The sequence below is a fragment of the Tenrec ecaudatus genome, chromosome 7 (assembly GCF_050624435.1).
Source record: "Tenrec ecaudatus isolate mTenEca1 chromosome 7, mTenEca1.hap1, whole genome shotgun sequence".
NCBI classification, from domain to species: Eukaryota; Metazoa; Chordata; class Mammalia; order Afrosoricida; family Tenrecidae; genus Tenrec; species Tenrec ecaudatus.
In genome coordinates this window covers 34,140,596-34,156,123 of record NC_134536.1, presented here as the reverse complement: position 1 = coordinate 34,156,123, position 15,528 = coordinate 34,140,596, and the positions used below count along the sequence as shown (strand labels likewise).

Below are 15,528 nucleotides of genomic sequence, written 5' to 3'. Positions count from 1 at the left end.
GATTTGGGGCTAATACATAATCATAGTCTTAACCTAAGAATAATTAGTTATGACATGACATCCTCAATACCTAGGCCCATGAAGAGATCCCTGAAGATATGAGTGCCATAGCAAATTTGGAAAGAAATCAGATGGTGCCTGGCTATCAGAAAGAATGGCATCTGAGGGCTTAAACACGCAGTCATCTGAGTGAGATGCAAGCTAACTCTACATTGAAGAAGCTTACCAGCCTGTGTGAGATCCGAGCATTGTAAATAATAAAAGCCAAGACCAGAAGAGGAAACACTATTAGAGCTTAAATTTTGAGTGCCCAGTTTGCAGAAAGCTATGGGTGAGACTGAAAACCCCAAATGGATTTGCAGGATCTCTACTTGGACTTAGACTCCCATGACCCACCTCTGACCATTGACCAGGAATGGGAACAGCTTTGCGACCAGACAGAGAACATTGCAAAGTCAATTATGGATGAGGTGGTTAAGCCAAATGTAACATCTTACCATTCGATCTCCCTTTTTGATCCATTTTAAAGTTGTTTCTTATATTTTCTTCTTTCTTCTCAACTGGGGCTTTCCTCTGTCCTGATTAGTCATTGGTGCTGATTTTTGTGTCGTTGTTTGTTGTACGTGTTTTGATGATTTTCTGCATATGACATGCAGGGTAGGCGAGTCTTTAGGAAGAAACATGGCAGGGGAGGTTGGGAGTAAATGGGCGCTAACAGCAATGAGTGCAAGAAAGACAAGAATGTTCTGGAATTGATTGTAGTGATGATTGCACAACTCTTCTTAATATAAATGTATTAAATTAAACCATTACCATGGATGATATGCCAATAAAACTATTTTAAAAGGAAAAACTATAGAAAGAGTCCATGAAATGTAAAAGTATGGTTTCTTCAAATAAAATTCCAAAGATTAGTTCAATCACACTATCCTGGTAATATCAGAGAGTAAAACAAAAAGCCAACAAGAATGGCAGTAGATGAGAAAATATGAGGAAAATGAGGGGATAGGGAGAAAAAGAAAACCGAGGGTTAATCTAGGAATTGATTTGTGCAAGTGATACAATGTTCACAAGTAAAGGTAAATAGAGCACTAAGAAAATACACTCAGTAAAGGAGTAATGTGAAAAGAAACACTGCAGCACAATTCCACGAATCCCTAGTGTGCCATGCAGGCTGGGGGAGGGATCCAGAATGAGGCAAACATTTGAGTTGATTCCTCCATTCCTAGAATGTCCCTGCATTTGGACATTTTCTACCTTTGTTGGTATTGTACTCGTGAGTGTTTTAGGAAGAAATCTGGCAAATTATAACATGATTCTTGTCTCTTGCTAAGTTATTTAGCTAAATAACCGAATAACTCACAAAATAAAATTCATCACCCGTGAATACTATGCTCCTTAAAAAAAACTAAAATCATCTATATGAGACCAAAAGTCAAAAATGACTTTACAGCAAAATGAGAATGTGAAGGGGCCAGGCAACTAATTCATGGAAATGGAACCACCAGGCTGGAACTCAGGAATGGTCACACGTGTCAAGAATGCCAATGTATGGACTTTGGTTCAAAATTCTTGCCATGAGAGTTTCACGTAAGCTGCAACTCAAGACGACTGTATATGTGCTATTTCCATATTCTCTTTCCCTGTTTCTGACATGTGGAGTCAAGTTCTGCCCTTGTGAATGAGCATTGCCCTATCTCCAACCTTCGTAAATAAAGAGTCCAATCACTTAAATGGTGAATCTGTATAAATAAACAATAATCCATGTAATTTGGTCTTAAAAACTGTCCTCTACATATATACATTCTTTTTATTGACAATGTTTAAAGTTCTATGCCAATGGCTAAATTAGTGATACTATCAATATAACTACTATATGTCCCCATGGGAATTATTTATAATGTCCTTAACAAATAATAATGTTATCTTTAAAGTGAACCAGGGACATATATAAACCATAGATATATATGAATGGACTTTGAGCTCGCACTTAATCATAGCCCCAATCTAAGAACCATTGTTTCTTATAGCATGGCCCTGCTCAATACCTAACCCACACTTGAAGAGATCAGTGAAGATTGGGGTGCTGTAGCAAAGTACGGTGAAGAAGTCAGAAGATGCCAGATGATCAGAAAGAATAGTGTCTGGGGGCCTAAAGTTTGGCTTAAAACAAGCAGCCATCAAAGTGAGACATCAGCTAAATCCACTCAGAAGCAGCATATCAGCATGCATGACCCCCAAATTGTAAATAATAAAGTCCAAACTCGAAGGAGGGAATGGTATTAAAGTTTAAATTCTGAGCACTCAGTTTGCAGAAGGCTGAAAAATGGAGGACAGTGAAAGCCCTAAACCCATCTTCAGGGTCGGGCTCCCCTGCAGAGGAAACCTCTGGTCAACCACCTCGGACTATGGCCCAGAGATGAGAACAGCCTTGCTACAGACAGAGCAGTGCCTTGCAGGTGTATGACTGTGGTGGTAGTTCAGTCAGAATGTGACACCTTGTCAGTGATCTCCCTCCTGATCCAATGTATAATTGGTCCAGCTTTTGTATTTTCTGCTTTGTTTTCTATTGAGTTTTTTTCTTTGTTTCATGTGTCATTGTTGGGCCCTTTGTATTCTATCTTAATTTTGTATGATTTCCGGTGTATGAAACCCAGATGAGGGACATTTAGAGAGATAAGAACTGGATTAATAGACTCACAGGGGACGCTGGCGGGAAATGGGGAGCTAAAAACAAGGACAAGGAAGAAAAAAATGTCCTGGCATTGATTGTGGTGATGGAGGCACGACCATGGTGAACATGCTTGAACTACTGAAATGTACGACATATGAATTGCATGTCAGTGAAATTATTATGCTGTACGATTTTTGTAGAAATTATTGAATGATAACCTAAACTTCTATGTAAAACTTCACCATAAACACAATATCATTTTGAAACATTGGAGCAAAAGAATTTATCAACAGCTAGTAACTGGTGCTAGCTAGCACTGCTAGATCATCAAAGTTAACATGTGCCTACTTCTGGCCTTAACAACTTCATGTATATGTATTCATTTCCTATTTGCCATTCACCTCCCAATTTTCATTAATTACATTAGGATTTTAGGATCTTGGTGCTTCACTGTCTAACTTCAAGTAATATGTGTCAACCCCTTGATTCATCAACATTCTGGTGGTGTCCACTGAGTCTCTGTTCCGTAGATGAGGAGAATGGTGCTTGGCCACTAGCCTCGGCTCCCCTCCTTTTCCCCATTCGGCTTCTCTGTTGATTAGGATCCTGGTCCTGGCTTGAATCTTTGCATTCAGAACTTGAAGTTAGTTTTCTGCATTTTGTCTACAGCTTGACTTGAAAACCTAGCAGAGACATTTATCTTATTAAGCTTGCAGAGAGACTCCCTTGGCCTGGTGTCATCTTGCTAGAAACTTCCAGGGACACCAAGAGACACTGTCTCTACATAAGCTGCAGTTATGTAGAGACAGTGTCAGCATAGGGGAAACAGTCATGTTGGCATCAGAACTTGGAGGAATACTTGATTGTTCTTCTACAAGAATTTGAGGATGAAATGCAAAAAAAAAAGAAGAAAAGAAAGACAAGGGCTGTGTCCAAGCAAACCACGAGTGGGGGTATGAGGGAGACCACTAGGAGCAGGAATTTGGGGTGCCAGTGGCAGGGACACAGGAGCAAGGTGCTGACCACTTGCTATGTCTAGATCACGGGAGGGGAAAGTCCAGCCTCCTACGAAATCATCAATACCAACTCACTCCATATGTCTCGCTAAAAAGAAACAGGCCCATCACCTGAGGGGTGAGTTAATTAAATGTTCAACCAGTATGACCCACAAATGATGCTATAAATATCCACATGCCCCTTGGTGGGAGTAAAGGTCCCCCAACACTGGTATAGATCTTCTCTCAAAGGATCTCGAACTCCCATCACCATCTGTCTTTGTGAGGAACTCAGAGATGCACCTTGCTAGGCCTGCAGCAGGCCCCTTGGGTCCTGTTTCCTGGACCTGTGTCACTCCATGCAAGTTCTGTTTTCAATAATGACGGAGTACATGTACACAATAAATCATCTGCTGCCTTAGCAGAAGAACCAAATCGAGAAAGAGGGAGAGAGTAATATATCTATTTGCAGTGAATTGCAGAATCAAGTGGTATGATTTGGCCCAGAAAAATGGAAGCGTAATTTCATGTTACCAAAAATATCCATTGAAAGAACCATGGAAAATCAATTCCCTTTATGTAGACCCTATTATCCCCAGCCATATCATATCGTTGTCTGCTTCATATTTGATCATGACATCTAAATATAGTTGAAGCTTCTGCAATGTTGAATTGCCTTTCCTTTTCCATTCTAAGGGATAAAATGGGCATATACCTTTTGCATACCTTGTTCCCTACCCAAGATCCTCCAGATTACTAAATAGCTCATTTTGCCTCACTTTCAAGTGCTCCTTTAAAGCATTCTTCAAGCACCCCCTCCTGTCTGCCCTAATTCAAAGTGGGCAAATTGCCTTCCAGGCCTGTTCCTCACACAGCTGACAATTTGAAATGTCTTTCCTTTGTCAGGAAATTCTGCTGTTTTTTGGGGCTCATCTTTCCTACTGCTACATTACACCCCCAAGTAATACCACAAAGGACAGCTCATGGATACACCTTGTGAGTCATCAAATGCCTTATTTGCCTTCATGCTTGATTAACAGCTTAGTTGGCTATAACACTTTAGCTTCAAAATCAATTTACTTCAGGACTGTAGAGTCTTACCCCACTGTCTTCTGGCACCTGGATTACTAGTGGAGAGTGTGGCAATATACCATGCTTATTCTTTTTTTTTTTCTTTTTTTTTTTCCTCTTTTTTTTAATTTTAACAATTTATTGGGGCTCATACAATTCTTTTCACAGTTCATACATATACATACATCAATTGTATAAAGCACATCTGTACAGTCTTTGCCCTAATCATTTTTTTCTCTTTTCTTCTTTTACATTTTATTAGGGACTCATACAACTCTTACCACAATCCATACATATACATACATCAATTGTATAAAGCACATCCATACATTCCCTGCCCCAGTCATTCTCAAGGCATTTGCTCTCCACTTAAGCCCCTTGCATCAGGTCCTCTTTTTTTCCCCCCCTCCCTCCCCATTCCCCCCTCCCTCATATGCCCTTGGTAATTTATACATCGTTATTTTGTCATATCTTGCCCTATCCGGAGTCTCCCTTCCCCCCTTCTCTGCTGTCCCTCTCCCAGGGAAGAGGTCACATGTGGATCCTTGTAATCAGTTCCCCCTTTCCAACCCACTCACCCTCCACTCTCCCAGCATCGTCCCTCACACCCTTGGTCCTGAAGGTATCATCCACCCTGGATTCCCTGTACCTCCAACCCTCATATGTACCAGTGTACAGCCTCTGTCCTATCCAGCCCTGCAAGGTAGAATTCGGATCATGGTAGTTGGGGGGAGGAAGCATCCAGGATCTGGGGGAAAGCTGTGTTCTTCATCGATACTACCTCACACCCTAATTAACCCATCTCCTCTCCTAAACCCCTCTATGAGGGGATCTCCATTGGCCAACACTTGGGCCTTGGGTCTCCACTCTGCACTTCCCCCTTCATTTAATATGATATATATATACATATATATACATACATATATACATATACACATATATACACATACATACACACACATATCTTTTTTGTTTTTTTTGCATGATGCCTTATACCTGGTCCCTTGGGCACCTCGTGATCGCACTGGCTGGTGTGCTTCTTCCATGTGGGCTTATTTGCTTCTGAGCTAGATGGCCGCTTGTTCACCTTCAAGCCTTTAAGACCCCAGACACTATCTCTTTTGATAGCCGGGCACCATCAGCTTTCTTCACCACATTTGCTTATGCACCCATTTGTCTTCAGCGATCCTATCATGGAGGTGTGCAGTCAATGATATGATTTTTTGTTCTTTGATGCCTGGTAACTGATCCCTTTGGGACCACTTGATCACACAGGCTGGTGTGTTCTTCCATGTGGACTTTGTTGCTTCTGAGCTAGATGGCTGCTTGTTTATCTTCAAGCCTTTAAGACCCCAGTCACTATCTCTTTTGATAGCCGGGCATCATCCGCTTTCTTCACCACATTTACTTGTTCACCCACCATGCTTATTCTTGGTAGACACCTTGATTTCTCTCATGGAGAGCATGCTACTAGCCATGTGAAAATTGCACCAGAATGCTTCTGGGTACAAGCTTCATCCATGTGGCTTGACACACGGGGAGTTGTTTTCATCTTAAAAGTCATCTCTCTAGTGTCTGGGGTCTTAAAGGCTTGAAGGTGAACAAGTGGCCATCTAGCTCAGACGCAACAAAGCCCACATGGAAGAAGCACACCGGCCTGTGTGATCACGACGTGCCAAAGGGACCAGCTATAAGGCATCATGCAAATATATATATAACATAGTGAATGAAGGGGGAAGTGCAGAGTGGAGACCCAAAGCCCATTTGTTGGCCACTGGAGATCCCCACAGACGGGTTTAGGAGAGGAGATGGGTCAGTCAGGGTGCGATGTAGCACCAATGAAGAACACAGCTTTCCCCCAGATCCTGGATGCTTCCTCCCCCCAACTACCATGACCCAAATTCTACCTTGCAGGAGTGGATAGAGCAGAGGTTGTACACTGGTGCATATGGGAGCTGGAGGCACAGGGAATCCAGGGTGGATGATACCTTCAGGACCAGGGGTGTGAGGGGCAATATTGGGAGAGTAGAGGGTGAGTGGGTTGGAAAGGGGGAACCAATTACAAGGATCCACATGTGACCTCCTCCCTGGGAGATGGACAGCAGAGAAGGGGGGGAAGGGAGACTCCGGATAGGGCAAGATATTACAAAATAACAATCTATAAATTATCAAGGGCTCATGAGGGAGTGGGGAGCGTGGAGGGAGGGGAAAAAAGAGGACCTGATGCAAAGGGCTTAAGTGGAGAGCAAATGCTTTGAAAATAATTAGGGCAAAGAATGTACGGATGCGCTTTATACAATTGATGTATATATATGTATGAATTGTGATAAGAGTTGTATGAGCCCCTAATAAAGTGTAAAAAAAAGTCCTCTCTCAGGTCAGGGGATTATCTTTTACTTTCTTTATGAAGATGTTCCTCTTGTTGTTGTATTCTTCCGGATTAGTTAAATACGACTAACTTTCTAGACCCATCTCAGCTTTTTGTTTTTCCTTTCTGTCATCCTGTATGTTCTGAGCTATGCCATTGACTTTACCTTCAAGGTAACTAGTACAGTCTTCATTCACACTGATGGAAGGTTCTACTCTTAGTTGACTTATTAACTTTATTTCAGGGAACCAATAATTAGTTTTGTAAGGCCGCCAGCACAGGAACAATTCTGAGGAAGCTGTAGGACCAGGTAGTGTTTCATTCTGTTGTGCCAAGGGTCGCTATGGGTCGGAGCCGACTGGATGGCACCTACCAACACCACCACCGTCCAAAGCCTCCCCTTTGTCTCTGCCAACCAGTGTGTCAATTCCAATTCCCAGCAACCCTATAGGATTTCTGATGCAGTAAATCTTTATGGAAGCAGATAGCCTCATATTTCCCTCCAACAAGTAGCAGGTGTGTTTGAACTGCTGACCTCGGGGTTAGCAGTGAAACACTTATCTGACAGTCCCACCTTCATCTCAAACAGGGAGAAAATGCTGTAAATTTCACAAGTTTCACTTGGTATTCTAACTTCAATCTCTGATCCAACCCCAGATCTACTGAATTTAAATGTGCATTTTAGCCGGAGTCCCTGGTGACTCAGATAACACTTCTCTTCAACTGTGCCTGACCCTGTCCCTTGTCCCCTGTCCCTGCTGTTCTCCATGCGTGATACCCCCAAGCTTGGAACCTCCTGGAGTTCTGCCAGAACTTCAGGCTGTCCCGTGAATCCTCCAGGTTGTCCTTCAATATGATCTACGTTCCTGTTCTGGGTATGTAAATATTTCAGACTTATGAAATAACCGTTCGAGCATCCACGTGCCCCAAAGCTAACTTACATATAAAGAATATAAGTCAGTATACCTGAGACCCTGTGAACACTCTCCCCAACATCAGTTCTGAGGATAGCCTTGAGCGGGCTGTGGCAGCCCATGGTCACGTTCACATCACTGGGGGGGAGATTCTAAGGAATGCAGACACGGACCCTGTCTTAGTTTCTTCCTGTTGCTGGAACAAAGACCACACCCATGGATGTGGCGTTTATGAGCAAGAAGTATTTTCTCACAGTTCTGGGGAAGAAGAAAAATGTATCAGGTACTCAACCCTGTCTAATGTGTCCTTGCCGGAGCACCAGGTGTTCCTTGACTTGTCGACAATCTCCCGTAGCATCCAATATCTCATCTGTGCCATCTCTGTGTTGCCCTTTTTATAATGCAGGGCTGACTCGGTTCAGCACTGACCCGAGCATAAAGAAAGCCCTATTTCCAAAGAGAACTACATCTCCAGGTACAGGAGTTAGATTACAACACATTTTTGAGGACACAATTCAATCCACACCAGACTGGAATGTGAGCCCTGACTCTTCAGGGAGCCGAGGCAGCGCGTGCTGGCTGGAAGGAGGACGGTCCTAGAACAACATCCTGCTCCCTTGCATGAACTGGACTTCTTTCCCACCAGAAAGGCCCCAGCTGGGAGTGCTGGGATGAGAATCACAATGGATTTAATGACTGAGGACTGGGACAATGTTCCAGTGAGGAGAAAAACGTTTGGTGAAATATGTATTCGATTGCCTTGTGAACCCAGGAGGAGTGTCCAGAGGTCCACAAAGGCACAGAGGCGGGCGAGTGGCAGTCAGAATGCCTGTCTGTGGGCAGCCGGCCATTCTGTGAGACAAGACTCCGAAGCAGGACAAGAAGGGATGAGCAGAGCTTCGCAAGCAGACAGTAAGTGCAATAGGAGGTGGGCCAGTCAGGCGTAGGGAGCAAGGAGATTCCACGGACAGACTTCCAATCAAGATATAGTGCGAGCCTCAGGAACAAACATGAGCTTGCGCCAGACCAGTAACAAGAGTTAAGATGCAGATTCCTTGAGGCTGGTGCTGCCTCCATTGCTCCTGCTTATATGCAGAATTGGCACTGGACTGAGTCCTAAACTGATCAAGTTCACATGATCGCTACAGTGGAAGGAGGAAGGGGCGAACAGCTAGGAGGCAGGGATAGCCTGAAACGATCACTTGAACTCAAAGTGGCTTATCTCCTTCAGTATTTGTGAACAAGTTGACACGTATCAGAAAGCAAAATTATAAAGCTTACTGCCCCTACACGCGCGCGCACACACACATGCAAGCACGAGCATGCAAGCATGCGCACGCACACACTATGCAACAAATACGCCCAGAGCAGCGGGGAAATCTCATTCCATTCCCAGAATTGTTTTGAGCTCCTCTCTGTGCCAAGCTCTGTGCTGTGAACTGACACTTCAGAGGAGAGACATGTGGCCTTGACCTTCAACAATGCCTGTCTGGCTGGAGAGTCGGCTGGCTCCCATCCGTGTGAGTAGACGGACTGCAGGAGTTCCTGGGTTGTTGTCCCCAGCGTGGAAGGTCCCCTCACCCACATCCAAGGGGGGCTGAGAAGAAGAGAGAAGACTGGCAGCGCATGCGGAAAATATGAAGTGTTCCAGAAACCACTGGGACCACACTGTTTCTGGAGCCCACACCAGGACTGGTTAGAACTTACAGAGCCTGAGAGTCACGGGTTCAAGTCCCCATCTACAACCTACCAATGTGAGATCTTGAGTCTGCTACTTCATCCTGGTAGACTTCCATTTTCTCTTCTGATCATCACGGGAGTCAGGGAAACCGTGCAGGATGCTTCTTTATTACAGAAAGTCCACACTTCTGAGAGGATAGGGATTAGGAGGAATAAAGGGCGATTCAGGAAGAAGGTGTATGCCAGGCTAATAGTATTTAACATTGATTACATTTTTTTAGGATTAGTAAACTACAGTCTCAAAAGTTACATACATAAGAACTACAATTGGTCTGATTTAGCACTAGAAACAGATCAAACTCTTTCTTCTTATCAGTTTCGAGGAAAAGTGTAATCACTTTATTTTTCACTGTTCTTGTACAGATGAAGTTAGCTGGGCCTTCTTGAAGGCCTTCTGAGACAAACCCAATGACTTATTGATCACCAGCATTCACCTCCCTCGTGTGTAATGCGATTCAGTCAATGATCCATTAGCAATGATAGTGTCTACTGGACAGGGAGATGCTCTGAGCAATCTCCCTGAAGTAGGAAACTACTTGTTTCTCTTTGGTGGTTGTTATTTTTTTAATCACTTACTGGTATAGGAAAACAAATCTGAATTTCCAAAGACTTGATTAAAATGATGAAAAACTAAAATCCGCTGAAGACACAGCTTGGGAGGCGGCTGAAGATGGCTTGACATTTTACTCAGAAGTCTTCTCTACACGGATTCCATACTAATGCTATCAAGCATCTCTTCACTGGGGAGCGGGGGCAGTAGTAACTACGGAGGAGGAGCTAGATATCGCCTTCCAGCCTAGGATTGCTGCCCGCCATTTCCATTCACCAAAACTGGACAAACAACTAACTCTCTTCTGCTGGGAATGGCCCATCACAGCTCAGCCCGAATCAGTGTTTCACCGTGATGGTTTTGATTTCAGTGAAGAAGTCATAAGAGTCTTTAGCCCCTTCTCTGCCTATCCCAGAACTCTTCATCCCTCCGAAAGGAAGGTTCAGCTCGCGGATGAGCCAGCAGTTGGTCCAGACCAAACCGGACTGCAGCTTCTTGGCCACCCGGTGGACACGCCCCACGTTGCTGGACCACACGGTAGCTGCCAGGCCATATTTCACATTGTTAGCCCTTTGAATCACTTCCTCTTCACTATCAAAGGGGACAACACACGTCACTGGGCCAAATATCTCTTCCTTCATGCAGCTGGACTCATCCTTGATATCTGTTATCACCGTGGGAAGCATAAAGTAGCCAGCTTGATTTCGGGATGGGAGGCTCAGCTTATCCACTCCTTCACCGCACAGAATTCGGGCCCCTTCCGCACAAGCTTTCTGGACGTAACTTCTGACCTGGGCAAGTAACAAGTATAATTAGCAACATCTTACCACGCAGGTTTCATACACACCAGTAAAACATAGTGGGTAATGCACTGAGCTGCCAACTGCAAGGTCAGCAGTTCAAAACCACCAGCTGCTCCACGGCAAAAAGAGAAGTCCTTCTAATCGCATACAGAGTTACCATCTCAGAAACCAACAGGAGCCAGTTCTACCCTGTCCCACAGGCTTGCTACGAGTTAGACGACTTAATGCAGTGAATTTTTGGAAGAGAGAAGTATATAGGGTGGTTTCTTAGACTCCATAATCAACCATCTTTGGACTCAGCATGTGAGTCTGAGAAGGCCAAACTACTAAGGGGATTTGGACCTCTTACATATTGACATTTTTAATGCCGGGCACTCTGAGAAGTGTTTTTCATACATCATTTCACTTAACTCTCTCAAAATGCTGTTAAGTATTGAGATGGATTGGATTGTGCCTGCCTATAAACATGAGGAAGTTTGATGCCTTGTTGCTGGACCATGACCTTGTCTGGAAAGAAGGTCTTTAAAGATGTGATCAGCTAGCATGGGGCCAAGCAAGAGTGGTGTGTATTCTAATCCTACGAGAGTGGAGTCTTAGGAGAGAGGCGAGGCAGACAAGCAGAGGAATAACAGTAATACAAATCTGCAGGAAGCAAACGCATGCTTGGGATGGCCAAAAACCAGGAGACAAAAACCCTCTCCCCTCAAGCTTTCCCGGGGAGCATGGCCTGGCCAACTGTGGTAGTTATATAATCTGGTGTCAACTTGAGAATATTAAGAGTGAAGGGGAGGAGTTTAGCCTGCCAATCAGGTCGCAGCTTGATTGACGATCTCATTTGGAGGTGCTACGGAGATAAATAGCTCACTGGAGGCCATACCCACACTCCTTGCGAGATATTTCTGTTGACAAGCCACATGGAGCTACGCTGAGAGAGCCAAAGCCTTGGAGCTGGAGGAACCACATGGAGACCCACACCAGCATCGAGACGCTTCCAGCACCACTGGATCCACAAGACTCTCCACCCAGTGGCCTGTGATCATCCTGCATTCTGCATCATTGCATGTAGTGTGTGAGTCTGAAGAGGAATTTATACCCTGGTATCAGATATGTGGGCTAATATCGAACTTATGGACTTGATCTGGACTGGGCTGGGGTGTTTGCTTAATACAAAATTACTCTTTATATAAAGCTCTTTCTTATACACATACGAGTGCCTATGAATTTGTTTCTCTAGTCAACTCGGACCAACACATCAACATTGGTTTGAATTTGCAGCCTCCTGACCCAAGAGACACACATTTCTGTTCTTAATAACCACCCATTGTCCTGAATTTTAATATGGCAATGAAGCTAGGGTGGGTGGGTCCTGTTATTCCCTAGTTGAGCCTCACGGAGCCCTGGTGGCACTGTGGTTAAACGGCCAGCTGTGAACTGAAAGGCCAGTGGTTCAAACCCACCGGGCTCTCCATAAGAGAAAGACTTGGGGACCCACTGTCCAGCCCACAGTGCACTGCTCAACAGCACACAACCGCAACGGAGCCTCCGAGAGGGTTGATGCATCCCCAGGTTCACACGACGACGAAAGAGTACAGGTGGGACGCACACTCCAGTAGAACCTGGAGACACAATGCAGAAGAACGTGCTCTCACTGTCTCACTGCAGCAATTGCAGAGAGTGGGAAGTCAGTGGTACGTGAGGCTTCATTAAAGGCCAGGGCGCTCGTCTCGTCGATAGCTAAGTTTGCAGAACGGGTCAGTTCTCCTCTCGAGTCCATGACCGAAACACTTTTAGGTCGGAGAGTAAACGACAATGGGAAATAACTTATAAGTCAACCCAGTGACTCAGAGAGAAAAACCAAAGTTTATTAATAACGGTTGTTGAAATGACAGCTTATGATACTATCTTTTCATCTGGAGATTTTGTTGAAGTCACAGTGATACACTATTCTGCTCCAGTGGGATGCGATCCCTATAGGACAGGTGAAAAACTAGCCCTAAAGATAGAAATGTAGAACAACAAACGGTCTAGCGGTGAATCAAAAGAAGGGTAAATTTTGAAATGGTATTTGGGATCTGTATGAGTAAGAGCATTCTGCCCTAGTTTTGATTAATAAACACTTTACTGTAGATCAATATTCATTGTAGAGCTGAATGAATATCTTCCATGGTTTTTTAAATATAGCATTATTCTATTATTAATCTCCCTTCTCTATGTAGAATTTGGTCAGCCATAAAATCAAAGACTTTTAAGAAATGGAACATTTTGTACAGATTTATACCCTCCTGGCACAGTGGCTGTGCACGGGGCTGCTAAGCACCAGGGCAGCAGTTGAGAACCAGCATGCTCTGAGGGAGAAGAGAAAGCTTTTGACTCCTGTAAAAGGTACAGTTGGAAACCCATAGGGGCAGTTCTACCCGGTCCTGCATAGTAGCTATGCATCACCATTGACTTGGTGGCAGCGAGTTTGGTTTTGGGGAAGAGTTATAGCCTTGGAAACTCACAAGGGCAGTTCTACCCTGCCCTCAAGGGTTAACCTTGAGTCAGAATAGCCTCAATGGCGGTGACTTTCTTTTGTTTGGGCTTTGGCTTTTGACCCTGGTGGTGCAGTGGGCTGAGCACTGGGCTGTCCCACAGTAGAAAGATGAGGCTTTCTCCTGCTGTAAAGAGTTAAAGTCTCCAGAACCCACGGGGGCAATTCTACCCTATCCTATAGGATTGCTTTGAATCAGAAACAACTGGATTTGTTTTTCCTACCATACCTCCTCCCCCAACATCGCCAATGAGCGCAAAGCTGCCCCAAACTTGCCCTACACGTAGACAGAGACTAAAATGCGCTTGTTCCTCTCTGTTCCCATCCTGTCTTGCTCCTTTTGAAAAGACCCAAGCGTATTTGATTAAAGATGCCAAATGGGGCTGCAGTAGCCGCGACAGCTGTGGCTTGAGATGATCCTGACTGTGCAAAAGAAACGTTTATCTCTGTCATGTTTATCTTTGTCCACGTTCCTGGGGTGCTAGGGGATGACGAGTAGTGTCTGTCTGCAAATCGTGACCCTATCAAACTGCGTAATATACACGGTGACTCCCACTAAACGTGTTCATTTCTAGAGACACGGAGGAATCTGGGACCAGTTAGTATTGAGTAACTTTGGGCATAAAAATCAGAGTATCATGGTTAGAGCCAGACTATGTCTGAATTCCAGTTCCTTCGTTTGCTAACCAGGGGATTTTCCATGCACTACGCATCCCCTCTCTCACCTACAAGATAGGAGTGACACTAGCCCTTACGTAGGGGATTTAAATTAAGTAGAAGGTTAAATAAAAGAGCAGATGCAACCAATTTAGCCTCATGTGGAGTATCAGCTGCTCCTGTTGCTGTGAATGACAGTGAGGATGAAGACAGTGCTGCCTGAGCTGGCTAGACTTCACAGGTGCCCCTCACTCTGCGAGTCCGTTTCTTTACCTGATCGCTGAAGATGGTGGGACCGCAAGACTGGCTCTCCTGGGAAATGCATCTGTGAACTTCCTCCAACCTCAGTGTCATGCTCATCAGAGAGATATTGCAAGATGCAGCCAAACATTTTGGACACAATGATACAGTAAATGAGGTTTTAATGCACCCCACAAAATAGCATCTGTTCGTTATTGCAAACCACTGTATAGGCCTCAAAGCCTTAATATAACAGGCTTCATGGGAATCCTGGTGCTATGATGGTGGGTTATAAATTACGCTGCTAACCTCAAGGTCAGCTGCTCCAACTGGAAAGGATGAGGCTTTCTGCTCCCAGAAGGAGCCTTGTGGTGCAGTGGTTACACATAGGGCCACGATCCGCACAGTCGGCAGTTGGAAACCCCTCCAGGTCTGCTGGAGAAAGGTTGGGCTTTCTACTCCCGTAAGCAGTTATAGTCTCGGAGACCCATAGAGGTCACTAGGAGTCAGTGTGAACTCGACGGTAGTGAGTTTGGGGGTTTATTCGTTTTTGGTTTTTCTGCTCCCATAAAAACACACTGCCTCAGAAACACACAACAGCAGTCCTACTGTGTGCTGCAGAGTCACTTTGAGTCCGAATGGACCCATGGCAGTGAGTTTTATGGGCAGTAGGTTGTAAGTAGGCATTCACAGCCTGAAGAATGCCTACAACTCCTGCTAATGTGTACTCAACAGGACAGACTGTGTACCTACTATGTTCCAGGTAGACAGACGAGCACGAGCCACTGTAAGGCCCTCTTGTTGACTGCTGAATGACCTGCCTCCTTCCCCGTCCCATCTCAAAGAGTCCCACTAGTGATTGATTTTAGAATGTACTCTTAAGTTCTCCAGATTAGAATATTATAATTAGTAATATTATACCTTTTGATGTTGTAACCAGGATAACCTTATTCTTATTTTATTAACCAGGATGTTATCGTCAATGC

At 44.5% G+C, this 15,528-nt stretch overlaps 1 protein-coding gene across 1 annotated transcript in view; it reads right to left on the bottom strand.

The window, feature by feature from the left end:
- Nucleotides 1-9,909: 9,909 nt before the first annotated feature.
- The window catches only part of ALDH8A1 (aldehyde dehydrogenase 8 family member A1), a 35,305-nt gene continuing 29,686 nt past the window's right edge, over nt 9,910-15,528 (bottom strand). Inside the window, exon 7 of the mRNA XM_075554507.1 lies at nt 9,910-11,103. Coding sequence (XP_075410622.1) covers nt 10,651-11,103 — 453 coding nt within the window. The 3' untranslated portion in view covers nt 9,910-10,650. The remainder of the gene's footprint in view (nt 11,104-15,528) is intronic.